Source organism: Oryx dammah, unplaced genomic scaffold, assembly GCF_014754425.2.
Source record: "Oryx dammah isolate SB20612 unplaced genomic scaffold, SCBI_Odam_1.1 HiC_scaffold_9, whole genome shotgun sequence".
Classification (NCBI taxonomy): Eukaryota; Metazoa; Chordata; class Mammalia; order Artiodactyla; family Bovidae; genus Oryx; species Oryx dammah.
The window spans coordinates 33,201,654-33,226,972 of NW_024070193.1; the positions used below are offsets into that span (position 1 = coordinate 33,201,654).

Genomic DNA, 25,319 nt, shown 5'->3' on the forward strand with positions numbered 1-25,319 from the left:
AAGGGGAGGGGCGTGCACGTACCACCTGCCTGCGTGGGGGGTGGGGGAAGGGTGCACTACAATTCTAAGGTGCACAGCAAAGTCCCTCACAACAAAGAATTATCCACCTTGGAATGTCAATCGTCTCAAAATTAGAAACCTAACTTTACAGCAATTTGGCAGCAGAAGAGTTTAAAACCAGGATCTGATCAGCCTGGCTACACAAAGTTCGCAAAACTTTACAGAATAAAGGTCACACTTCAACCAACACAGTCCTGCTCTCATACAACCATGAGCCTGTGGGAAAACAGAATAAAAGGTCTTGGAGGCCCCCCTACTTTGTCAAAAGATCTTTCTGTTGTGAAAAAATCTCAATCACATACAAAGTAAAGCGAATAGGATAATAAACTCCCATATAACAATTCAATTTCAAACAAATATCAATAACCTGCCATTCTTGTTTCTTCTATAGCTCCACTCACCCTACCCCCACCTGATTATTACTTTTTATTTATTTAAGGTATAATTTGCATACATTAAAACCACTGTGTAAATTTTTAATACAGAATTACTTTATTGTAAAATAAAACAAAGACCTTTCCAATGTAAATGAAACACATATACAGAGGCAAATGTATGTCTTCATAAATTACTGAACCGCAAAACCTCTTGTATTTGCCCTCATTTTATTTATTTATTTTTTTTTTCACGAGATCAACTGTTTATTGATTTTTTTTTTCTAAAATACTATACTTTTAAAGAAACTCCTAAACTGAAAAGACTTGACAATTTTTGGTACATCTGTAGCAAAGGAATGAGGATTCTGCTGGTAAGTTTCCAGGACAGACAGACACGCATCCTCAGGACAGACAGACACACATCCACTTTCAAGCGAGCTATCGAGCTCACTGGGAACACTGAGTACTATGCATTTTACTTGCATAGCTTGTGATGGCGGCAGCCATTTCTCCCATGTCCGAGTCACACAGAGGAAAGGTTTGCCCTCCTCGCTGGCCCCGTGGTTACAGGGCAGCTTCCTGCCCCAGCCCGTCGGCTCCCTGATGGCTGCAGGGTGCTCAGAAGAGACCCTTGTGCTGTGGGGTGAGACCCAGCTTTTCTTTGCTCACAAGGAACATGGATGACAGTGAGATCTGCAGCTGCTTGCAAAGACGTGGGAGTTTTGTACAGTGTCTGCTACAGAGGACTAAGGCTAGCTGGGCTGAGGACACTGGACTCCCAGCTTGCCAGCAAGGACAGACTTCCCTATGGCAGGCTCCGCTGGGCCCAGCCAACCAGCCAGGCCTACGCCCGGATGGTCTCCAAGCAGTTTACAAATTGAAGCCACTGTCAAAAGCCAATCAATCTCATGAACACAGTAGACGAGCTCTTTAGATTCTCTGAATATCAAATAGTATATACAGATATACACCAAGACGTGACAGTCTAATATAGAGCATCTTAACTATAGATGCATTCACTTGAAACGTTAGTCTTATATTTTAACCTTTCAAAAATCACTGATAAAATTGTTAATTTGCAAGAGTAAAGCTTTAAGCACAAATAGAATGAAAATAGATTTTAAATATGGCGACTTTAGAGAGGACTACATAAGGTTATTTGCAAAACTCACATTTGGACACCCCAAATGCAGAGAGCATTCACCTTGGAAACCCAACCACGTGTTCCCATCTTTCCACTGCAATCTCTTGCCTCAAACATGGTCTGTCCAGGCTGCTGGCTCTCGCCCCAGGCAGTGGCATGGGTGATTCACAGAACAGCGTGGAAAGAGAGACACTGCCTCAAGACTACTGGGGGACACTGACCTATGTCATAATTTAAGTATAAATGAACGCAAGAATGGGAATATAAAAAAGTAACTGTACACAGCCTTTAAATTAAAAACCTCAAAGTGTTCACTCGGAAAATGGCATGTAAGTTTGTTCATTTAAGTTTTAGCAGGTGATGGGGCTTGTCATAGAAAGGAATCAGTGGAGCAAGGATTAGTGGATCCCACCGTTACCATCAATGTGGAGGAGAGGAGGAAAGACAAGGTCAAGAATACACAGATCCATGATAAGCCAACACACAGCATGGGGGGCGGCGGGGGGTGGGGGGGGGCGGTGATTCCTGTTGTCCTGCAGCTTCCTGTGATCGGCTCTCTCCATCTGCACTGTGGAAAGGGGGCCGAGTTCCAGGTGAAATGACCAGCTTATCTGCCTTCAAGAGACACCATGAAGCCAAGAGGAACGGAACCATCATCTTTTGCAGGAAGAGGAGTGGATGCCCGCATAGCTGGCTGGAGGGGCTGCTGCCTGGGGCCAACGGCTAACAGAGCTGCCGGACCTCCACTCCGTCCCTCCGCCAGCCAGCCCACCGGCCCATCACTGAATCGCTTCGACATAATTCGCGGGGTACAGGCCGACCTGTCCGCTGTCCAAGCGCCCCTTGCACCAGCCCTGCTCGTCTTCATCCTCTATCTTGGTCAGCTCGTCCCCGGCCTTGAAGCTCAGCTCGTCGTGCTCCTGCCCTTCGTAGTCGTAAAGGGCCCGGACCCGCACTTCCGTCCCCGAGGGGGTATCCTCGTCAAAGGGATTGGAGTCCCCGTTGGCATCCGTGGAGGAGAATGGGTTGTTAGATTCATCGTCTGACCAGTCCGTGGGGTAGCTCTGGGTCTTCTCGTAGCTGCTCACGTTTTTGGCCTTAATGTCCTCCTTCTCACTGACGGTGCTCCCCGTGTCGTCCTCATCCTCGAAGGGGTTGTAGCTGGACAGTGACTGCGCTGACCATTCGGGGTTGCCCGGGACATTAAGGTCACTGCTGGGCTTGTTCTGCGAAGCCTGGTCACCAGTCTGGTTGATGCCCATGAGGGTCACACCATCAGCATTCTTCTTCTTCTCTTTCCGGCTGAGAGTTCGATTCAGGTCCACAGACCACTCCTCAAACTGTGGCCAGTTCATGGACATGCCTGGCCCGTGACTGGCTCTGAACCACCTCAGGTCCTCCACTGCGTCGGCGGCTTTGATGCTCTGCTCCAGGTCACGGTAAACGTTTTTGTAGCTGGCCATGTTCGACAGGTCCAGGTGCTTCTGCACCTCCAGCAGGACTTCCCGGAAGAAGCGCAGGCGCTTCTCCTCGAACTGCTGGCACTGCTCAAACACCTGCTCCATGCTCTCCATGTACTGCGGGGTGCTCTGGCCCAGTTCCTTCAGGGACTTCTCGTACTTCTCTTTGCTCTTAAGAACATCCTGTTTGCACTTCTCTACTCTGTCTTGCAGTTTCTTAAGCTGCTCAGGGTTGAGGGACGGGTCGGCTCTGCTGTTGTTCTCACGGGATATCGCCAGCTTCTCCTCCTTGCATGCTGCGTGGTAGGCCTTCTTCGCTGCTTCAACCTCTTTCAGCTTCTTGGCCCAGGGCTTCTGTGCCTTCCGAAAGCCGTCCTCAGCTTCCTTGGTCTCCTTGAAGCCTCCCATCATCTGCTTGTGGAAGGCGTCCTTCTGCCAGTTCTTGATCTTCTCAAAGTCCTCATTCATCAACGAGGCCTTCACCTCCAGATGCAGCTCGCTCACCTTCTCTGCCTCGGTCATGACGGCCACCCAGGCCTTCTCTACCGTCCCGTACTGGGGCCCCTTGTCCACAAGCTGCCTCCAGCGCCGGGCCCATTCGGTGAGCTGCTGTGCGTACGCCTTCTCGATGCGTGCCCGCTCATGCAGGCAGTTCATGAGGTCGGTGCACAGGCGGTGGCCATCATCGATCCGCCGCACCGTCCGCTTGTAGTTCCCGACCTCCCAGAAGCTGTCGCTGGACACTTCGACTCCAACGGAATCATCGTAAGTGACAGACATCTCTCCAAAGGGTGAGGAGCAGCAGAGAGTGCTTAGATTAGAGGTCCGCTTCAGATGCTCAAAATCTGGGGACACACCTCACCACTGCCTCTTGCGAGCAATTCCCAGGAAGCTGACACATGACATCAGGCTATGTTGGACTTCAGTGAGGCTGTGCAGGTCTGCCTCAGTCTCTCCAGTATTCTGGGCCGCCGCTCGTCTCCCGACACTCCCGCGCCCCGCTCCTGCCGCGACTGCCTGCCCTCATTTTAAAAGCATCTGCCCTCCTCATTCTCATCATCAGGAATTGATTCCACGACATCTACCTTCTAAGTCAGTGTTTTATAAACTTCAGGTTGCATCCCATTTGGAGGACTAGACACAGGGCTTTTAAAACATCCATGTGTTTGCTATAGGGGCAAATGAGAGAACAGAATAAAATAGAAATGATCAAAACGCACTAAATTTAAATAAGGACTAGAACTGGTTTGTATAAGGACACTATGGAAGGATGACATATTAAGCATTAAACTCTGAAATACCTAGTATTTCTTACTATGAATGGCGGTCAAAACAAGTTTAAAAACATGACAGGCAGAATTAACTGTGGTTAAACACAGTATATGTGTGTTTGTGTGTGTACATATATGTGACATAAATATATCTGTATATTCACACTCTGCTGTATAATCTCAGTCAAGTTACTTGTTACTTAAACCTCTTTTGCTTTTGAATTTTGTAGCTGTAAAATGGTAGTGGCAAATATTCACATAATTGGTTTACTGTAAGAATTAAATATGATTGTGATTATATGATGAACCAACTTTTGGTATGCAAGACATGATAGTTACTGCTATTATTTCAAAGATATTAAATATAATTAACACCTTCACTGAAATCAAAGACTTAAATAAAGTACTAACTCAAACATAGGTCTCTAAATCATTTTAAAGAGACATTAACACCTCATGGACTGCTTACATCTTTTTTTTTAAACACTTGTTTTGCTTAACTGTGTTTTTTAAAATTGCTTTATCACAACCAAGGAAAGGAGTGATTTTGACACCTTTTGGAAATGCTAATCGAGGCTATGAATAGTTATCTGCTTAGCATTCACACCTACGAGGGGCTGCATTTAGGTGTGTAAAACATCCACTCTATCAACACAGAAGTGTAAATCTAAACTGAAGCAAACTGTGATAGAAGCTTGAATTTACATCCATAGTATCATTTTCAGCTGAGGAGACAAAGCAAAAGCATCCTGGACCCCCTCCTCCACTGCAACAAACCTCTATTTGTTATTAAACAAATAAATAATGGTTCGCATGAAGCCCATAAACCACAAACTGACTGCCTGTATGGAATAATCTGGAATGTACACACATAAAGTCATAAGGAGGGGTGGAGCCAGAGAACAGGAGTGCTTGTGCTCACCTAACTCAGCCTCAGGGGCTGCCTACTGGTGCAAAGAGAACCCTGTACAGACAGAGCTTTCAATAAAATCTCCTAGTTTTCAAATATTAGCAAGCAACTATTTAAAACCATCACATCAAAACATTTGTGTTGACCAAACAAAATACATCTGCAATTTAGATAACAATCCATCTTGAAACCTCCAACCAAACTGCATGCTCCTGATTAAAATTCTGAAAAGCATAACTGATCACTCTATTGCTCCCAGAGAAATATACAACACTGCATACCAAAAACACTTTAATATTTTTTTTCTAACGAGGAACACATTTTCAAAAACTTTTGTTTTCTATTTCTACTGGGGAAAGTATGACAATGAAGAGGTTACATCTCCCCAACTTTCCAGAGCAGGAGATCTCTGTTATGTAGAAACTCTCCTGTTTTATTCATTGAGATGGTTCTCATTCACCCACTAATGCCCTCAAGCCTAAGAACCAAAACTTTGCAAGAAAAGTTCAAAGTGTCCCAAAGACTATGCCCTCAGTGGAGATTTCCTCAGCTCTGTGTCCCCAGGCTACCTCTGTCACAAGGAGACTCCTTTTTCTACCCAGATGCTCCACATAGATACTAACATTTCTATGCATGCCACACAAGAAATCTTAGGAAAGCATTTGTAACCACTGGCAGGAAAAGTTTGAAGACCTTAATGAATACTATGAGCTGCAGCTAAGAGTTGATACAGTTTAGTTCACGCAACAGTCATCACTGTGGTTTCATTTCCCCACACGGTTTGATTTAGGAGATGGAAGTGAATTTTAAAGGCTACATGCATATCTGTAGGTAAAGGTACAATTCTGAATACCAATCCTGCTTCTTCAGCACCGAGAATTCTGCCCGGAGGAATACATTTATAATACATATGCTTCTAGGAATGGACTTCCGAGATTTCTGGTTTGTTCAGAGCACAGATGCTCACTTCCTGGTTCTCTAGTTGTTCAATCTCTCTATCTGACTCTTTGTGACCCCATGGATTGCAACACACCAGGTTTTCCTGACCTTCACTATCTCCCAGAGTTTGCTCAAGCTCGTGTCCATTGAGTCAATGATGCCATACAACAATCCATCTCATCTCATCCAACCATCTCTGTTGCTCCCTTCTTCTGCCCTCCATCCACCCAGCATCAAGGTCTTTTCCAATGAGTAGGCTCTTCGCATCAGGTGGCCAAAGTATTGGAGCTTCAACTTCAACATTAGTCCTTCCAATGAGTATTCGGCAACAATTTCCTTTAGGATTGACTGGTTCTCTAGATCCTCCATATAAAGTCGCATTATGAGGACATTTGAGGACACATTTCATTTTGTAGATCCTGAACAAATTCTGTTCACTGAATCCTCACATTTCAAAATAACAGGTGATAGTTTTCATGAACACATATACAATTTTCTTAATGTCCTCATAATGTCAGGATATTAAAGAACAGGCAGACATTATAAGTTAGTGAAAACGCCAGGTGGGGTTGGCATGGAGCTGCTGAAAGGCTACCCAATAAAAGGGACAGCTGCTTCTCAGTTTTAGAAAATAGTTGCTAATCTTTTTGTTTTTTCATGTTGGTGATTCTTTTTTTTTTTTTTTTAACATGGGACTGTCTTAAGAAAACTGTATATGTGATGTGGCCTCTAGGCCAGGAACATGAGTCCTCTGGATACAGTTACGGGGAGGGAGGGCGGGGGGAGAAAAATAACAAAAATCCTCTTAAGAGAGACATTCTTCTTCACATAGAGATGAGCTCTGTTGTGCATACTGTCTGCCTAGCCGTTTCTGTGCACAGCCCCGCTGCATGCCCAAAAGCCTACCGCGGTGCTTGGTTCACAGAAGACACTCAAAACAATATGTGTGGAATTAATGAACGTCAGATTTAGGGCAGTAGCTGCTGCACTTGGCTACATATCTGACCATCTGGGGGAGCTGTGTAGAAATGCTAATTCCCCTGGTCCCACTGCTCCAGAACTTCCAGGCACCAGGCCCAGAACTGCTTGTTTGCTTGTTTGTTTGTTTGTTTTTAACTTCACAAAGTAATTCTGCTTCAGGGTCATCCATGCATACAGGAACTGCCGCCTAGGACTCAGCGAGCCTCCACATTCTAGCCCTAGTGTCAGAGACAAGACTGAAAGGCATCTTCAGTTCTGGGGCTGTTATTAATATTTTTAACTTGCTTTGCTTCCCCTGAATCTCTCCCTTTTGCTAGCTCTGTGATTCTTTATCACAAGGAAGTAGGAGGCAGGAGGGAAAGTTAAAGTTGTCCTCCAAAAGCACAAGCTGTTCCCAAGAAAATATTGAGAAGATTCAACAAAAGGATAGAAATACATGAATACCTTCCAGCTATGGAGGTCTGGAAGTCCACAGGAGGGTGACTGGACTCAAGAGAGGAACAGTTACCCAGAGCTCTCAGTGAGATGAATTTGGAAAAGATTCTAAGAAACGGGAGCTGGGACAGGCAGCCTGACCAGAATTGACAGTGGAGAGAGACAGCCTCAGTGGATAAATGACCCATGATCCATCCTTCCAAGCCTTGCTCATTCTCACCCAGTTCACAAGTCACGGGCTCTGTGATGACTGGCAAATGTAAGAGGATACCTGGAGAGGGAGAATGGAGTATGCCATTAAAAAAAAAAAAACGGTGAAGTTGATTTACAAAAATACAGGAAGCAGAGTTCTTTGTAGCATATGAACCTGGGTGCAGGAGTGGGGGGGTGTCAAGATTTCAACCCCTGAAGTGAAGAAGTGAAGAGAAGTTGCTCAGTTGTGTCTGACTCTTTGTGACCCCATGGACTGTAGCCCACCAGGCTCCTCCATCCATGGAATTTTCTAGGCAAGAATACTGGAGTGGGTTGCCATTTCCTTCTCCAGGGGATCTTTCTGACCCAGGGATCAAACCCAGGTCTCCCACATTGCGGGCAGATGCTGTACCGTTTGAGCCACCAGGGAATCCCTATCAACCCCTAACACCTGTCTAAAATAGCCTTTTTATATAAACTCAGGGGTGATGCTTAGTTGAAAGGATTTTGCACAGATTAATTAGTAACTGTGAAACAGTTTGATTGGTGCAATAAGAATGTTCCTTATTTTGGTTACATAATCTACTAATTCTGCAACTGGAAAGCAAAGTGATTAAGGTTTTATCACAAGCTACAAAAGCTGAGAAGGCTGAACTTCAGTGAAAGTTCTCTCCCCATGTATTCCTCCTGAGCCCAATTATCTGTAGGGTCAGACATTTATAATTTTATTTAGCAAAACTGGTGCTCTGAAACACAGTTTCAAGGAACAACAAGAAAGATTCTGGTGTATCATAATAAAAACCTTTCTGTTTTATTTTCATCTGGGGGATGCTCTATTATATTAGAGCACATGTATTTGAATAGATAATGTTTATTGTCATTTGGACATTTTGAGAACTTACATACTTTATGATATAAAGGATACAAAGGATGTGTGGATACTCAGCTCCTTGGTAGGTGGTATGTTTTTTTGTGAGAGGAGCTTCCCTGGGGCAGGAATGGTGGAAACAAATCAAAAACAATGCTGCTGGCTCTATAGGGACTAGTTACTAAAAGACTGGAAATGGAAATGGCTAAAGATTTGCAGCCACAACCCAGACTCTCCAAGCCAGGTTCAAGGTTGCTATTTAATTCAGGTGTCCACAGTACAGCCATAGCAACTATATGGAGCTGCTGCGCATTCTGATAGGGAAATACCACACCCTTCCTAATATTTTGACTATCACTCTCACTACATTAAAAAATAATTTAGTGGCTTTTTTCACATTATATGGGAGTTTACAAATGATCTTTTCCTAATGTTTTAAAAAGAAAGCTGCCCAATAATTTCCATGTGCCCCAAGATATTAGGCTGGCCAAAAAGTTAGTTTCGGTTTTTCATAAGATATTCTAGAAAATCCTGAATGAATATTTTGGTGAACCCAGTGTTTTCCTCTCAGTACAGCATCTCCCATGGCCATGGGTCTGACATAAAAGAAACACATACCAAGTGCAGAAAGAACGGTAACAGTGAGATCCAAATATTTAATGTGCTCTTTGTGGCAGGACTGTCAATTTGAAATTTCAGAATTCAATTTATTGTATTAATATTTAATATTGAATAGTGGTGCTAAGAGATGGTTTTATGTATTAATTGGCAAATACTGATAGTGATTCCTGTCACTTAATGATTACTATGTGCCTGGCACTGAGCTTATTTAATCATCCTAGTAGCCCTCTCAGGGAAGGGCTTTGACTATTCCCATTTAGAGAGGAAAAACTAAGGCTTAAGAGAGTAAAGTAATATATCCATCATCACACAGCTACAGAAAAGTGGTTTGGAGTCCACTCCAGTGGAATTTTAAGACTGAGCTACTAAATTTCCACTTCCTGAAACAGCCATGTGTCTCTTTAAAACATCTGTTCCTTCTGGGATAGAATGACAACAAAATCATAATTTAAGACATCATCCTCCAGGCAGTTGCTGCACAGATATTTTCACTGTGGAATTCTGGTGCTGCTTTTTTGTTAGGTAATGGCTACCATTTCTTTATATTTTTATATTTGAGTTCACTGACATGCTTGTACTTTCCTTGCCCATTTGTGACTCTGAGCAAGGGATGGGGGTGGTGGGTGAACTAAGATGGGAAAGAAGTCGGAATAAAGGAACATATCAGAACAATGCAAAGCCCCTCACCACAGTCTAAACATCAAGGCTTTACTCCCCACTTCCACAATGTATTTGTTCAGAAAATAGGCTCCATTTTGCTTTAAGAGGTGACAGAATAATGACCTGGCAGAGAGCCTTCTAGAACCACACTACACATAAATTCCAGACCAGCATGACCAGTCACACCAGCATTAGCGAAGCTCATCTTCCACAAGGTTACCACTCCAGGGGACGAAGTTTCTAAGAACTAGGGAAGTGCATGGCTGGCAAAACACTTCTCTCGCAGATATCTGGCAGCCATCCATGCTTGAATACCTGAATTAGAAGGCCAGCTTTCTGAACATCGTAATTCCTCTCTGGTTTCTATTTCTGTTCATATTTTTTCCTGAGATTTTCTTCAGAGATTCCCCTCATTGGTTATTCAATACAAGGGATAGGGGGAATGGGGAAAGCTATGCACAAATAAACAATAAGGAACAGTTTGGGGGATTCCCCTTCATGTACTGCTTAACAGTTAATACTTTCATCCTTAAAAATGAGTTTTATGAACACTGATTAGATCATAAATGATGTACCATTTTGCTTTTGACAGTATTTGTTTTACTGTATTGTGGTTTTCTTTATGTACATCCTGTTTCTCCAAGCAGATGCTCACTGAAGTTTGCTGAGCACTGACTCCATGCCGTGTTCTACAGAGAGTGTTTTATACAGATTTTATCAATTAAACTTCACACAGACACTAAGGCAGTCATTATTAGGGTCCTCCTTACACTAAGGAATTTGAATTTGAGTTTTGAGGAATTTCAGTTTGAGAGATTAAGCAATTTGCACTTGGCTAATTAGTGACATAGCTGGTAGGCAATCCCCAAAGTTCTATCTCCCTATCCCCACTCCTTTACCCTGGCTCCTAATCTGCCCAAGTCTTTCTTCTGCTTCTCTGTACCCAAACTGCAAAATTAATCCCTAGGACAAAAAGGATACAGAGAATAAAGGACATTGCCAAGTGGTTCTACTGAATCAAATAATAATAATTAAGCATTCACCTGTTTTACAAGTGTGAAGTGAAGTGAAATTTGCTCAGTCCAACTCTGCGACCTCATGGAAAAATTTATATGTGTGTATGACTATATATACACACATATACAGATAGCTGGTACATATAATTTATGTTTGCAATTATAACACATGGATTGTCCTATAGTCTACATTTTTCCATTTAAAATATTCAAAACTTCTGGTTTTCATTTAATAATATAAATTCACTGTGTAAAGTGTAGAATGTGATGGAAAATTGCTTTTACATGTCAGTTTACTCTTTGGCTATAGCTTTCTGTCAAACAATGTTAAAGATGCTCAGACCAAAACTGAGTTCACCTGGAAGGAAGGTCATGCCTCATTGCCAATGTACACCATGGGTTCAAGTGGAACCCAAGAGTTTAGTGCCAGGGATTTCTGTTGCTTGATATCAGTTAGAATTAAGGCTGTATTTGTAGCACATTCTAGCCTCCTCTAGGGTGAGGAGTGGATAAATGAAGCACTACAATATCTGAATGTGCTCACTTGCTAAGTCGTGTCCAACTCTTTGCAACACCATGAACTGTAGTCCACCAGGTTCCTCTATCCATGGAATTTTCTAGGCAAGAATACCAGAATGGGTTGCCATTTCCTTCTTTAGCAATCTACAAATATTCTCCTATAAATATGAAGACTCACAAAGGCCTTGAAATAAAGATGTATTTAAAGGTCTTCTGTTTAAAGAAGTGATTTTAGAATTCCCTAGCAGTCCAGTGGTTAGGACCCAGTGCTGGGGCCTGAGTATAATCCCTGGTTGAGGAACTAAGATCCCACAAGCCATATGGCACAGCCAAAAATGAACAAATAAATAAATAATGAAGTGCTTTAGGGAAATCAACCTGGTAGTTACTTGCAAGATTATAATAAGATAAATCAGATCACTGAATCAGAAGATTACTGTGAGGCACAGTTTTTGCAATCCATATGTGTTGCTCTAGCCAAGAAAAATCTAAGGTTTGGGAACGTACATTTGAAAAAGTTCTTAATGCAATTCTGATCCACATAGCTATTTGAGAATCACCTATTTATCATTAATTATTCTTCTAAAATGCACTGAGTAGTATTAGATAATATGATGAATCAGAAACAGTGACTGTTCCAATTTGATATGAGTCAGTAGTAATCATATAATCTTCACTGTAGCTAGCAGTTTAAACGTGTCAATCATACACACTGTTTAAATAGTGTGCAAAAGACTCACTAATTTCAATTCTATTTATTTCTTTCTACTTTTACAATTGCAAAGGTTGTTTGATGGCTTTATGTATTCTTCATAAAATAAAAAGTACTAATTAAAAGAATACAGTTTCAGTGATACAGAAGTTGACTTGATAGTTGAAAATAGTGTATTAAGTTTCACAGTATTCAACAGGTAGAAAACACATGGAATGTGTGGAAAACTGGAACACATTTCTCAATATAAAAAGAACACATGGGCATTTAAGAAGACAATGTTATCAGATGAGAAGTTTAAAATAACAATTTATCGCCTGGGAACAATGAACTCTAAGGGTAACAGATCTGAGGATACTTCAAAATTGATGTAGTCAAGCTAAGACTATGGAGATAATACTCCTGGCAAAGAGTTGGTTATGACACATTGTTTTTCTACAAGAAGTAGCTAAATTGAAAACATTCTGAGATCCAAAAGGGACAATGTAAAAAATTCATTCACAGGAAATATGAATTAATTTGAATAAACTAAAAGATTTTTCAGGTTTAGTGATATAAATTGTTGTGATCCACACAGTCAAAGGCTTTGGCATAGTCAATAAAGCAGAAGTAGATGTTTTTCTGGAACTCTCTTGCTTTTTCCATGATCCAACAGATGCTGGCAATTTGATCTCTGGTTCCTCTGCCTTTTCTAAAACCAGCTTGAATATCTGGCAGTTCATGGTTCACGTACTCTTGAAGCCCAGCTTGGAGAATTTTGAGCATTACTTTGCTAGCATCTGAGATGAGTGCTATTGTGTGGTAGTTTGAGCATTCTTTGGCATTGCCTTTTCTCTGGGATTGGAATAAAAACTGACCTTTTCCAGTCCTGTGGCCTCTGCTGACTTTTCCAAACTTGCTGGCATATTGAGTGCAGCACTTTCACAGCATCATCTTTTAGGATTTGAAACATTTCAACTGGAATTCCGTCACCTCCACTAGCTTTGTTCATAGTGATGCTTCGAAAGGCCCACTTGACTTCACATTCCAGGATGTCTGGGTCTAGGTGAGTGATCACACCATCGTGATTATCAGGGTTATGAAAATCTTTTTTGTACACTTCTGTGTATTCTTACCCCCTCTTCTTAATATCTTCTGCTTCTGTTCGGTCCATATCATTTCTGTCCTTTATTGAGTCCATCTTTGTATGAAATGTTCCCTTGGTATCTCTAATTTTCTTGAAGAGATCTCTAGTTTTTCCCATTCTATTATTTTCCTCAATTTCTTTGCATTGATCACTGAGGAAGGCTTTCTTATCTCTCCTTGCTGCTATTCTTTGGAACTCTGCATTCAAAAGGATATATCTTTCCTTTTCTCCTTTGCCTTTCACTTCTCTTCTGTTCCTAGCTCTTTGTAAGGCCTCCTCAGACAACCATGCAATTCTTCAAGAGAAGGGAATACCAGACCACCTGACCTGCCTCCTGAGATATCCGGATGCAGGTCAAGAACCAACAGTTAGAACTGGACAGGGAACAACAGGCTGGTTCCAAATCGAGAAAGGAGTACGTCAAGGCTGTATATTGTCACCCTGCTTATTTAACTTATATGCAGAGTACATCATGAGAAACGCTGGGCTGGAAGAAGCACAAGCTGGAATCAAGATTGCCACAATTTCAATAACCTCAGATATGCAGATGACACCACCCTTATGGCAGAAAGCAAAGAAGAACTAAAGAGCCTCTTGATGAAAGTGAAAGAGGAGAGTGAAAAAGTTGGCTTAAAACTCAACATTCAGAAAACTAAGATCATGGCATCTGGTCCCATCACTTCATGGGAAATAGATGGGGAAATAGTGGAAACAGTGACATACTTTACTTTGGGGGGCTCCAAAATCACTGCAGATGGTGACTGCAGCCATGAAATTAAAAGACACTTGCTTCCTTGGAAGAAAAGCTATAACTAACCTAGACAGCATATTAAAAAGCAGAGACATTACTTTGTGAACAAAGGTCCATCGAGTCAAAGCTATGGTTTTCCCAGTATTCATGTTTGGATGTGAGAGTTGGAGTGTGAAGAAAGCTGATCACTAAAGAATTGATGCTTTTCAACTATGGTGTTGAAGAAGACTCGAGAGTCCCTGGGACTGCAAGGAGATCCAACCAGTCCATACTAAAGGAAATCAGTCCTGAATATTCATTGGAAGGACTGATGCTGAAGCTGAAACTCCAATACTTTGGCCACCTGATGCAAAGAACTGACTCATCTGAAAAGACCCTGATGCTGGGAAAGACTGAAGGCAGGCAGAGAAGGGAAAAACAGGATGAGATGTTTGATGGCATCACCGACTCAATGGACACAAGTCTGAGTAAACTTCAGGAGTTGGTGATGGACAGGGAGGCCTGGCATGCTGCAGTCCATGGAGTCGCAAAGAGTTGGACACGACTGAGCAACTGAACCTAACTGACCTGAATGATATAAATTAATATAGTAGAAGGTCATAAGTACTACACATTAGACCTTCAAAATTGTTATATAATTTAACCTGGAAGATATTCTTATCATTCATATCTTATGCACAGATACTTCTTTTTATTTCCATCCCTCCCCCAAATTTAGAGGAACATTTCCATCATAGCAACTGCACAAGCATAGGCAATGTACAGTCAAGTCTGTGATTGGACCATGGTTACCTTAACAATGACCTGATAGCCACTGCCTCACTCTTCCAATCAGAAGATCACAGAAATGCCAAGGTTGGGCAGAACAACTGAGACAACATGGGGAATGCAACTGGACAGAGCAGCATCTCTTAAGAGTTTTTCCAGAGGAAAGGAAAGTCAAGTACAAAGATAGCTCAAAGAACACAAATGAACATTAACGTTTCTTTGCAAATGGTTGTTCCTCATATTTGACTGGGAAGTTCAAGTTAAACTTTCAATTTGCAGTGGTGGAGTTTGTAGAGCCATTGAGGATAAATTCATCAGCAACTCTAGGAATTCAAAAGTCAGGAAGAAAACAGACTGATTTTTCTATATTGATCACAGACCGCAAGGTAGGAAATAAATTGAAGCAACTAACATGGGAGGTCAGGCTGGCATTGAAAGGGGAAAGGCATTATTAGAATTTCTTCTTGATAGATTATAATACGAACTCACAACCTTATGATAAAACAATACACATTGAACATTCAAGAGTATAATCTGGTTAACTCTGAGAAACTTTGAAGTTTAAAGGAGGCTTTATTCATTTTCAGATCATCTTATTGAACTCTTCACTGAACACATGCCTGAATATTTGCTTCTAATATTCTATTTGCAATACAGGTTTTTAGTATTTGAACTGAAAGTTATTTAATGATGGTCAGACATCATCATTTTTCTAAGAATAGCTATTTGTAAGTCCATGGTGAATTTTCTAAATTTGAGAGGGTGAATATAGACAATCTTCTATTCTAAAATAAAGAATGTATGGTGCCTTTAGAAAGATACATCTTGAACTATCCTCTTCAGATCCCTTGGAGTGCTTATTTTAAAGAGCATATACAAAGTGACAGAAGTTCCAAGACACTGTTGGGGTGTTTGCCTTGTAGGACAACTGTTTCAAATACTCATTAGTTAATTGACAGCTATTAGTGTCTATTACCCCGAACTACAATTTAAATCTCTATTATCTACTTTAAAGTTTTCTAAATAGAAATCTGTCCTAAACATTTCTTTAATCTCTGATAAGCTGTTGATTCGGATAGCTAATATTTTCTATGTAAGTAATTTGTCTTAAGTGTTACATAGAAAATGTTTTTTTTTTTTTTTCTGGATTGCTATTTCACTAAGGATTGTTTTCTCACCACTAAATTAAACTTGGAGCCTCTTAAATGTCTTTCATCCATACAGAATTCATGTCTAATTATTTATCTTATACACACACACACACACACACACACACACACACACACACACCCCATATAGTAAGATAAGGGCCCCACCTTAATTTTTACTCCAGATGGATAGTCACCTGTGCCAATACTACTTCTTAAAGGAATCATCCATATACCATTACACTGAAATGCCACCTTTGGTATATATTAAATTCCCACACATGCTAGTATCTATTTCTGATTCTATATTATAGTCCACAAATCTATTTGTCTATTCTTATGTCAAATCCTACAGATTTGTTAAAGTAAAAGTGTTACTCACTCAGTCATGCCCAACTCTTTGCAACTCCATGGACTGTAGTGCACCAGGTTCCTCTGTCCTTGGAATTCTTCAAGCAAGAATACTGGAGTGGGTTGCCATTCTCCAGGGGATCTTCCTGACACAAGGATTGAAACCAGGTCTCCTGCATTACAGGCAGATTCTTTATCATTTTAGCCACCAGGGAATCCCTAATAAAGTTTTCTGACATAATGTGATCAAAGGCATCATTGTCTATTTCTTAATTTAGCATTAATGGTTGGCCATTTTGGCCAAAATATGCAATGTTCATGGGTTTTGCTATATAGCCTTTACTATATCTAAACACTGTCTCTTTTCTTTTATCTATGTACTAAATGAGGAATCACAACTGAACCCTATCAAATGGGTTTTCACTATATATTTACCATGGTTACATGATTTTTCCAAAATAACTTGTTGACTTTGATGACATAGTAAAATACTCTTCCTTTCCTTGAAGAAACCTTCCCTGGTCAGAATTATTATTCTCTAACATACTGCTAAATTCCTGCAGTTAGTATCTCAATTCTAATTTTTACATTTGAGTTAGAATTAGTTTTCCTAAAATCACATGTATTTTGGTAACTTCCTTTTAATATACCATAATAGTGTTTTCGAGAGACCCGGGTTCAATCCCTGGGTCGGGAAGATCTCCCAGAGAAGGAAATGGCAACCCACTCCAGTCTTCTTGCCTGGAAAATCCCGTGGATGAAGGAACCTGGTAGGCTACAGTCCATCGAGTCGCAAAGAGTCAGACACGACTGAGCAACTTCACTTTCTTTCAACAGCTTTTGACATTAAAACTACATAGGATTCATAACATGAACTGCAGAGCTTTCTATATTTTTCTAGGGCATCTGCTTGGGATAGACAACCATATGTATGTATTTATGGTCTTGCCCTAAGATACAGTAACTCTGCTAGTTATTGGCACTGTATAGTTTCAAGGGAACTAGACAATGTGAATCCTCTGCAGAAATAATGTTATGTCAATAAAATCATGTTAATCAGACCAAACAAGCAAGCTATGTCAAGCATATTAAAAGCCCTGATATAACATATGTGTTCCAGGAGGTGGGAGGAAAATCTCATCAACATCCAGGGGTCTTACTCATAGCTGAACTGTAATTTTTTTTTTTAATGAGTCAATGATCTGGGACAAGTGAGGACATTTTCACCAGACTGAAGGACAAATTATTATATGTCAAATCTTCTACTACCAGTTTGTGCTCTTTGTCTTAGGACTACTACTCTGACCTATTTGTCATGTAATACAAAGGTTGCCAACATTGAGTAGGCCCAGAGTAGTAAAAGACTCTGCAGCGAGCCCTTCTCCTAGGGCCAAATGACCTGGCAGATGCTACAGGTTTAGAGATATCAGTGGCAGGTAGATGCACTGTAAAGTTTCTGGCAAGTTCCAGTAAGAGAATCATGGCATATCCCCTCTAGGTCCAGGAACAAGTACATGCCATCTGCAGTGAAGAATGATACACCAATTGAACAACAGTCCCTGGAATGCCACTAAGCTCCGGTAAAGAGAGATGTCTGACATTATATGGGACATGATACGACCATTCCAACAGAACTGCCCATCACAACGTGGATTCAGTCAAGCCCACTAAATCAAACAGTCAGGCAGGCACATTCGAAACCCATCATAACAAGAAAATGGTATTCCTGGGATCAGGCATGAACAGGGCCAGACCAGCCAGTTGTGTACGTGGGTACAAGTCAAAAGTAAACCGCTGTACCACATCTTCATATCACAGGTCACCCTGAAAGAAAGCAGTGAAGGAAAACTTCCACAATGGCTAGAGCATCCATTTTCTGTTAAAAGAGAAGTATCCCAAGGTGAGAATAAATATACTGACAAGCAATGGTAAACAGTTTGGCTAAGGTGGTCAGGAGCCTTAAAAAAAAAATGTAGACCACAGACAAGGTAACCTGGGGAACAGTCCTGTGAACAGAAATAGGAGTGAGAATAAAATGTGAAGACCTTACAATTTAACACATACCAGTGAAAGTGAAAGTCGCTCAGTCGTGTCTGACTCTCTGCAACCCCATGGACTATACAGTCCACAGAATTCTTCAGGCCAGAATACTGGAGAGGGTAGCCTTTTCCTTCTCCAGGGGATCGTCCCAACCCAGGGACCAAACGCAGGTCTCCTGCACGGCAAGTGGCTTCTTTACCAGCTGAGCCACCAGGCAAGCCCAAGAAAACTGGAGTGGGTGGCCTATCCCTTCTCCAGCGGATCTTCCCGACCCAGGAATCAAACCAGGGTCTCCTGCATTGCAGGTGGATTCTTTACCAGGTGAGCTACCAGGAACATAACAGAGAGGCATCTAATACCCAATTCAGGCAGAACAGCTCACCTGATGCTATCAGCCACTTTTGCCATCATCCACCAAACAGCTGGCACACCAGGTGTATGAATGGATTGGCAGCACACAGAGAGGCTATGGATGGGCCCAAAAACACGGTCTCCCCATTCACCAAAGTCAGGGCACCCTGCCATCAGGAAACCAGTGATGAGTCCCCGAAATGGCACTATCCCACCAGCAAACAACAAGCAACTTGGCAATGAGCTGATTACATCAAACTCCTTCTATTACTGGAAGGTGCAGTAATTTATCTGGATGGAAATTGATCTATATGATGGTGACTGCAGCCATGAGATTAAAAGATGCTTACTCCTTGGAAGAAAAGTTATGACCAATCTGGATAGCATATTGAAAAGCAGAGACATTACTTTGCCAACAAAGGTCCATCTAGTCAAGGCTATGGTTTTTCCAGTGGTCATGTATGGATGTGAGAGTTGGACTGTGAAGAAGGCTGAGCACTGAAGAATTGATGCTTTTGAACTGTGGTGTTCGAGAAGACTCTTGAGAGTCCCTTGGACTGCAAGGAGATCCAACCAGTCCATTCTGAAGGAGATCAGCCCTGGGATTTCTTTGGAGGGAATGATGCTAAAGCTGAAACTCCAGTACTTTGGCCACCTCATGCGAAGAGTTGACTCACTGGAAAAGACTGATGTTGGGAGGGATTGAGGGCAGGGGGAGAAGGGAATGACAGAGGATGAGATGGCTGGATGGCATCACTGACTCGATGGACGTGAGTCTGAGTGAACTCCTGGAGCTGGTGATGGACAGGGAGGCCTGGCATGCTGCAATTCATGGGGTCACAGAGTCAGACACGACTGAGCAACTGAACTAAGTAACTAACTAGATACAGATTTGCCTTTTCTGCCCATGTGTCCTGGCTAGAACCACTATAAAAGCACTTACTGTGTATCTAAATCATCTAACATGAGATCACATACAGCACATAAGGTGAAAAAGAATACTCTGAAGACATGGAGATGCCAAGACAGCACGATGGTACCCAGGCACTATCTTAACACACTCCACAATATCAAGAAGCTGTCAGCCTGATAAAGTGATATAATAGCCACTTTTTAAAAGAGACTTTCTTTTTAGAAGTTTTAACATATTTTCTATATACTCCCTGCCTACACACACACACACACACAGCCTCCCCCACTATAAATATCCCACACCAGAATAGTACATTTCTTACAGCTGATGAACTTACACTGACACATCATTATCACCCAAAATCCATAGTTAACCTTACGAGTCACTGTTGGTGCTGTACCTTCTATGGGTTTTGGCAAATGCATAACAACATGTATCTACTTTTGAATAGCAAGAAGAGATAAGAAAGCCTTCTTCAGCGATCAATGCAAAGAAATAGAGGAAAAGAACAGAATGGGAAAGACTAGAGATCTCTTCAAGAAAATTAGAGATACCAAGGGACCATTTCATGCAAAGATGGGCTCAATAAAGGACAAAAATGGTCTGGACCTAACAGAAGCAGAAGATATTAAGAAGAGGTGGCAAGAATACACAGAAGAACTGTATTAAAAAGATCTTCACGACCCAGATAATCATGATGGTGTGATCTCTAATCTAGAGCCAGACATCCTGGAATGTGAAGTCAAGTGGGCCTTGGAAAGCATTGCTACAAACAAAACTAGTGGAGGTGATGGAATTCCAGTGGAGCTGTTTCAAATCCTGAAAGATGAGGCTGTGAAAGTGCTGCACTCAACGTGCTAGCAAATTTGGAACACTCAGCAGTGGCCACAGGACTGGAAAAGGTCAGTTTCCATTCCAATCCCAAAGAAAGGCAATGCCAAAGAATGCTCAAACTACCGCACAATTGCACTCATCTCACACACTAGTAAAGTAATGCTCAAAATTCTCCAAGCCAGGCTTCAGCAATATGTGAACCGTGAACTTCCTGATGTTCAAGCTGGTTTTAGAAAAAGCAGAGGAACCAGAGGTCAAATTGCCAACATCCGCTGGATCATCAAAAAAGCAAGAGAGTTCCAGAAAAACATCTATTTCTCCTTTATTGACTATGCCAAAGCCTTTGACTGTGTGGATCACAAGAAACTGTGGAAAATTCTGAAAGAGATGGGAATACCAGACCACCTGACCTGCCTCTTGAGAAATCGGTATGCAGGTCAGGAAGCAACAGTTAGAACTGAAAATGGCACGATAGACTGGTTCCAAATAGGAAAAGGAGTACGTCAAGGCTGTATAGTGTCACCCTGCTCATTTAACTTATACACAGAGTACATCATGAGAAACACTGGACTGGAAGGAACACAAGCTGGAATCAAGATTTCCAGGAGAAATATCAATAACCTCAGATATGCAGATGACACCACCCTTATGGCAGAAAGTGAAGAGGAACTAAAAAGACTCTTGATGAAAGTGAAAGAGGAGAGTGAAAAAGTTGGCTTTAAGCTCAACATTCAGAAAATGAACATCATGGCATCCAGTCCCATCACTTCATGGGAAATAGATGGGGAAAACAGTGGAAACAGTGTCAGACTTTATTTATTTATTTTTTTTGCTCCAAAATCACTGCAAATGGTGATTGCAGCCATGAAAATAAAAGATGCTTACTCCTTGGAAGGAAAGTTATGACCAACCTAGATAGCATATTAAAAAGCAGAGATATTACTTTCCCAACAAAGGTCCATCTAGTCAAGGCTATATCAGAGAAGGCAATGGCACCCCACTCCAACACTCTTGCCTGGAAAATCCCATGGATGGAGGAGCCTGGTGGGCTGCAGTCCACAGGGTCGCTAAGAGTCGGACACAACTGAGCGACTTCCCTTTCACTTTTCACTTTCATGCATTGGAGAAGGAAATGGCACCCCACTCCAGTGTTCTTACCTGGAGAATCCCAGGGACGGCGGAGCCTGGTGGGCTGCCGTCTATGGGGTCACACAGAGTCAGACACGACTGAAGTGACTTAGCAGCAGCAACAGCAGTCAAGACTATGGTTTTTCCAGTGGTCATGTATGGATGTGAGAGTTGGACTATAAAGAAAGCTGAGCGCCGAAGAATTGATGCTTTTGAACTGTGGTGCTGGAGAAGACCCTTGAGAGTCCCTTGGACTGCAAGGAGATCCAAGCAGTCAATCCTAAAGGAGACCAGACCTGGGTGTTCATTTGAAAGACTGATGCTGCGGCTGAAACTCCAATACTTCGGACACCTCATGCAAAGAACTGACTCATTTGAAAAGACTCTGATGCTGGGAAAGATTGAGGGCAGGAGGAGAAGGGACGACAGAGGATGAGATGGTTGGATGGCATCACCGACTCAATGGACATGAGTTTGGGTGGACTCCGGGAGTTGGTGATGGCCAGGGAGGCCTGGCATGCTGCAGTTCACGGACTTGCAAAGAGTTGGACATGACTGAGCAACTGAACTGAACTGAACTGGTGTCTTTTTTTACACTTAGACAACCTATCTAAGAAACCACTGCCCTATTTCAAATCCATGAATATTTACACTTTTCTTCTAAGATTTCTATGGTTTTAGCTCTTATAGTTAGGTCTATCACCTATTTTGAAATAGCATGGCCTGTTGTGTGAGGTGGCAGTCTAACCTCCTCTACATATGGATACCCAGTTGTCCCAGCATTGCAATTGCATTTCCAAGGTCCAATGTGCCATCAGCTTGTAGAGCATTCCCTGCAAGAATGTGTATAAGAATTCTCTAGTGCACAGAATATACCCTAAATCAATTAACACCCTATGGTGCTGTGTCCTTAATAAGGAAAACATACATTTATGAACCAACGAATGGAAGCAGAAGTGGCCTCACTCATGACTGTAACTCACATCAAAATTTTCTTCTTTAGATTTTCTGAAACTGATCGTTTAAGAATCTGTTTCTGTAGAGGGAACATTTCTGCCAGAGGACAAAGCCAGAGTCCCACTGAACTTTAAGTTATAGTTTGCACCTTGTCACCTCAGGGTCCTCATGCTAGATGGTCTAAAATAAAAGGCAGTAGAGAAGGAAATGCCATTCAAAGAGAATCTAATGTTTTTAATATATTATCTGTATAATGATATACAGATTTTATACTTAGAGGCCAAATGCAGAGATAAACAATGCATTTTGTCCCACTGGCTGTCCCCTAATCAGACCAAATGTTTTGGTAAATTTCTTCAAAAATAAAGCCAATAGGAATCTTGGAAAATCTGTTTCCAAAATCTACTAGAAAGCGCCAAGTGGATGTGTTCAACACAATGAGTAGATGTAGCGGTCCTTTCAGAATGAAGCATTCATGACCCCAACTGCAGGAAACACAGGTGAGAGAACTCAACAACAGTGACTGACATATCCCTATATCCCTAAGTGATATATCAAAAATGATGATCTGAGTTGTCCTTTTCTTAAAAAAAAAATCAGATATATATCATTTCAAAATCAAAGAAAAAAGAATAGCCTACAGATGATTTGCATAATCTCTGATATGATGCACTTGAATTTGAGTCCTTACTCTGCTACTTACTGTCTCTGGCTTTGGGTAAATTACTTACTACACATATACTATTTTCTTCACCTATAACAAGGGGTTAAATAAAAGGAACTGTGCTCAGGGAGTCATTTTAAGAACTAAATAATCCCTGGCACAAAAGGTAATGAGCAACAGAGCTAAATGAAAATTGCATATTATTTTCATAATTAAAATTACTAGGAAAAAACTCATAGAAGTGAGTTTAAGTTCCAATCCTGACACTGTTAAAGCTGAATCAGGTTTCTTTGTCTAGCCTACATGTCAGTTTCCTTAAATGCAATATGAAGAAAGCAGAGGAAGACTTGCTGAGCTATTTTCTCCAAAAAAAAAAAAAAAAAAGAAAAACACCATGATTCTTTGGATACATAGACCCAAATGACTTGCATCAGTGGGTTTTTCAGTATTAACAACCCTGGGGATGCTGCTGACTCCTTGGCAGTCAAGGAGAGGCACTGGCAACCCCTGCTCCTCTGGGGCCTCATTAGAGCCTGGCTCCCCAGGAACTCAGAGGACCCCTCATTCTCAGGGACTTCAGCGTGTGGCAGTGGCTTATGACTTTACATACCTAGGCCAGCAGGGAGCTTTGTGGCTGACAGCCCATCCTGACAGAACTGGAGGGTAAACACAGAAGATTAAAACAAACAAACACACATACAACCAACGTGGACTGAAAAAAAAAAAAAAAAGCAACACTGAGCAATATTTTAGCACTTGTACAGAAAACAAAGGAGAAAACAGAAAAGGAAGAAAAAAGTCTGCCTCCTTAGAAGAAATGAAGTCATCCTAATTTTACTTTGATTTTTTCTTCTCTTTAGATGGCTTCCTGATCACATGGTGCAATTATTTGATGTAATAATATAGAGATTCTGTGGCTCCACAAAGTATATTTCAGGGATCCATTACCAGAATCATGGAGACAACTGTCTCAATTACAACAGAATTTAGAGTGCAAGACCTTGGGGGCACTCAAATTATCTGGAAGTCCAATCTCCTAGTCCAAAACATGTATCGCCAAGAAAAGTAAGATCTTGTATCATTTACTCAAAGAGTGAAATTCAATAAGCATGTTATTTTTCTTCTCACTTGTGTGGACTGGATGACTATAAGTGAGGCAAGTACAGTGTCAGCACCATCCAGGCTCTGAAGACGGAAATCCCTGGGTACAGATCTCAGCAGTGACCTCACTGGCCACCTGTCATCAGCTCCTCCTCTCGAACAGGAGTTACAATGGCACCTCCCTTCTGAGAACTGTATGAGCTAATAACTATGGAGCACTGAACAGAGCACCCAATAAAGGGTGATCGTCTGATAAGGGCTATTTTTAAAATTTAATGTATGTTTAATTTTATATTGGAATACAGCTGATGTAAAATGTTGTGTTAGTTTCAAGTGTACAGTAAACTGATCCAGTTATACATATATCCATCCATTCTTTTTCAGATTCATTTCTCATATAGGTTTCCATAGAATATTAGGTAGAGTTCCCTGAGCTATACAATAGGTCCCTGTTGATCACTATTTTATATAGAGAGGTGTGTATACCTTAATCCCAATCCCATAATTTATCCCCTCCACCTTTCCCTTTTGGTAACCATAAATTTATTCTCTAAATCTGTGAGTCTGTTTCGATTTTATAAATAAGTTCATTTGTATCATTTTTAAGATTCCACATATAAGCAATATCATAAGGTATTTGTCTTTCTCTGTCTGACTTATTTCCTTTATTATGAAAATTTCTAGGTCCATCCACGTTGCTGCAAATAGCATTACTTAATTCTTTTTATGGCTGAATAATATTCCACTATACATATATACCATATCTTCTTTATCCATTTCTCTATCAATGGACATTTAGGTTAATTCCATGTCTTCACTTCAGTTCACTCAGTCACATCCGACTCTGCAACCCCATGGAATGCAGCATGCCAAGCTTCCCTGTCCATCACCAACTCCCGGAGCTTAATCTAACTCATGCCCATCAAGTCGGTGATGCCATCCAACCATCTCATCCTCTGTCATCTCCTTTTCCTCCTGCCTCCAATCTTTCCCAGCATCAGGGTCTTTCCCAATGAGTCAGT

General features: G+C 41.5%; 1 protein-coding gene across 1 annotated transcript; it reads right to left on the reverse strand.

Annotated features, from left to right (window-relative positions):
* Positions 1-688: 688 nt before the first annotated feature.
* On the reverse strand, positions 689-3,894 carry LOC120867929 (protein kinase C and casein kinase substrate in neurons protein 2-like). Its single transcript, XM_040246385.1, has one exon. The coding sequence runs from the start codon at positions 3,819-3,821 to the stop codon at positions 2,361-2,363; it is 1,461 nt and encodes a 486-aa protein (XP_040102319.1). The 5' UTR covers positions 3,822-3,894; the 3' UTR covers positions 689-2,360.
* Positions 3,895-25,319: the final 21,425 nt, after the last annotated feature.

Excerpts from the sequence above, each read along its gene's own strand:
- LOC120867929 (XM_040246385.1), bottom strand. The coding sequence starts at position 3,821 with ATGTCTGTCACTTACGATGATTCCGTTGGAGTCGAAGTGTCCAGCGAC.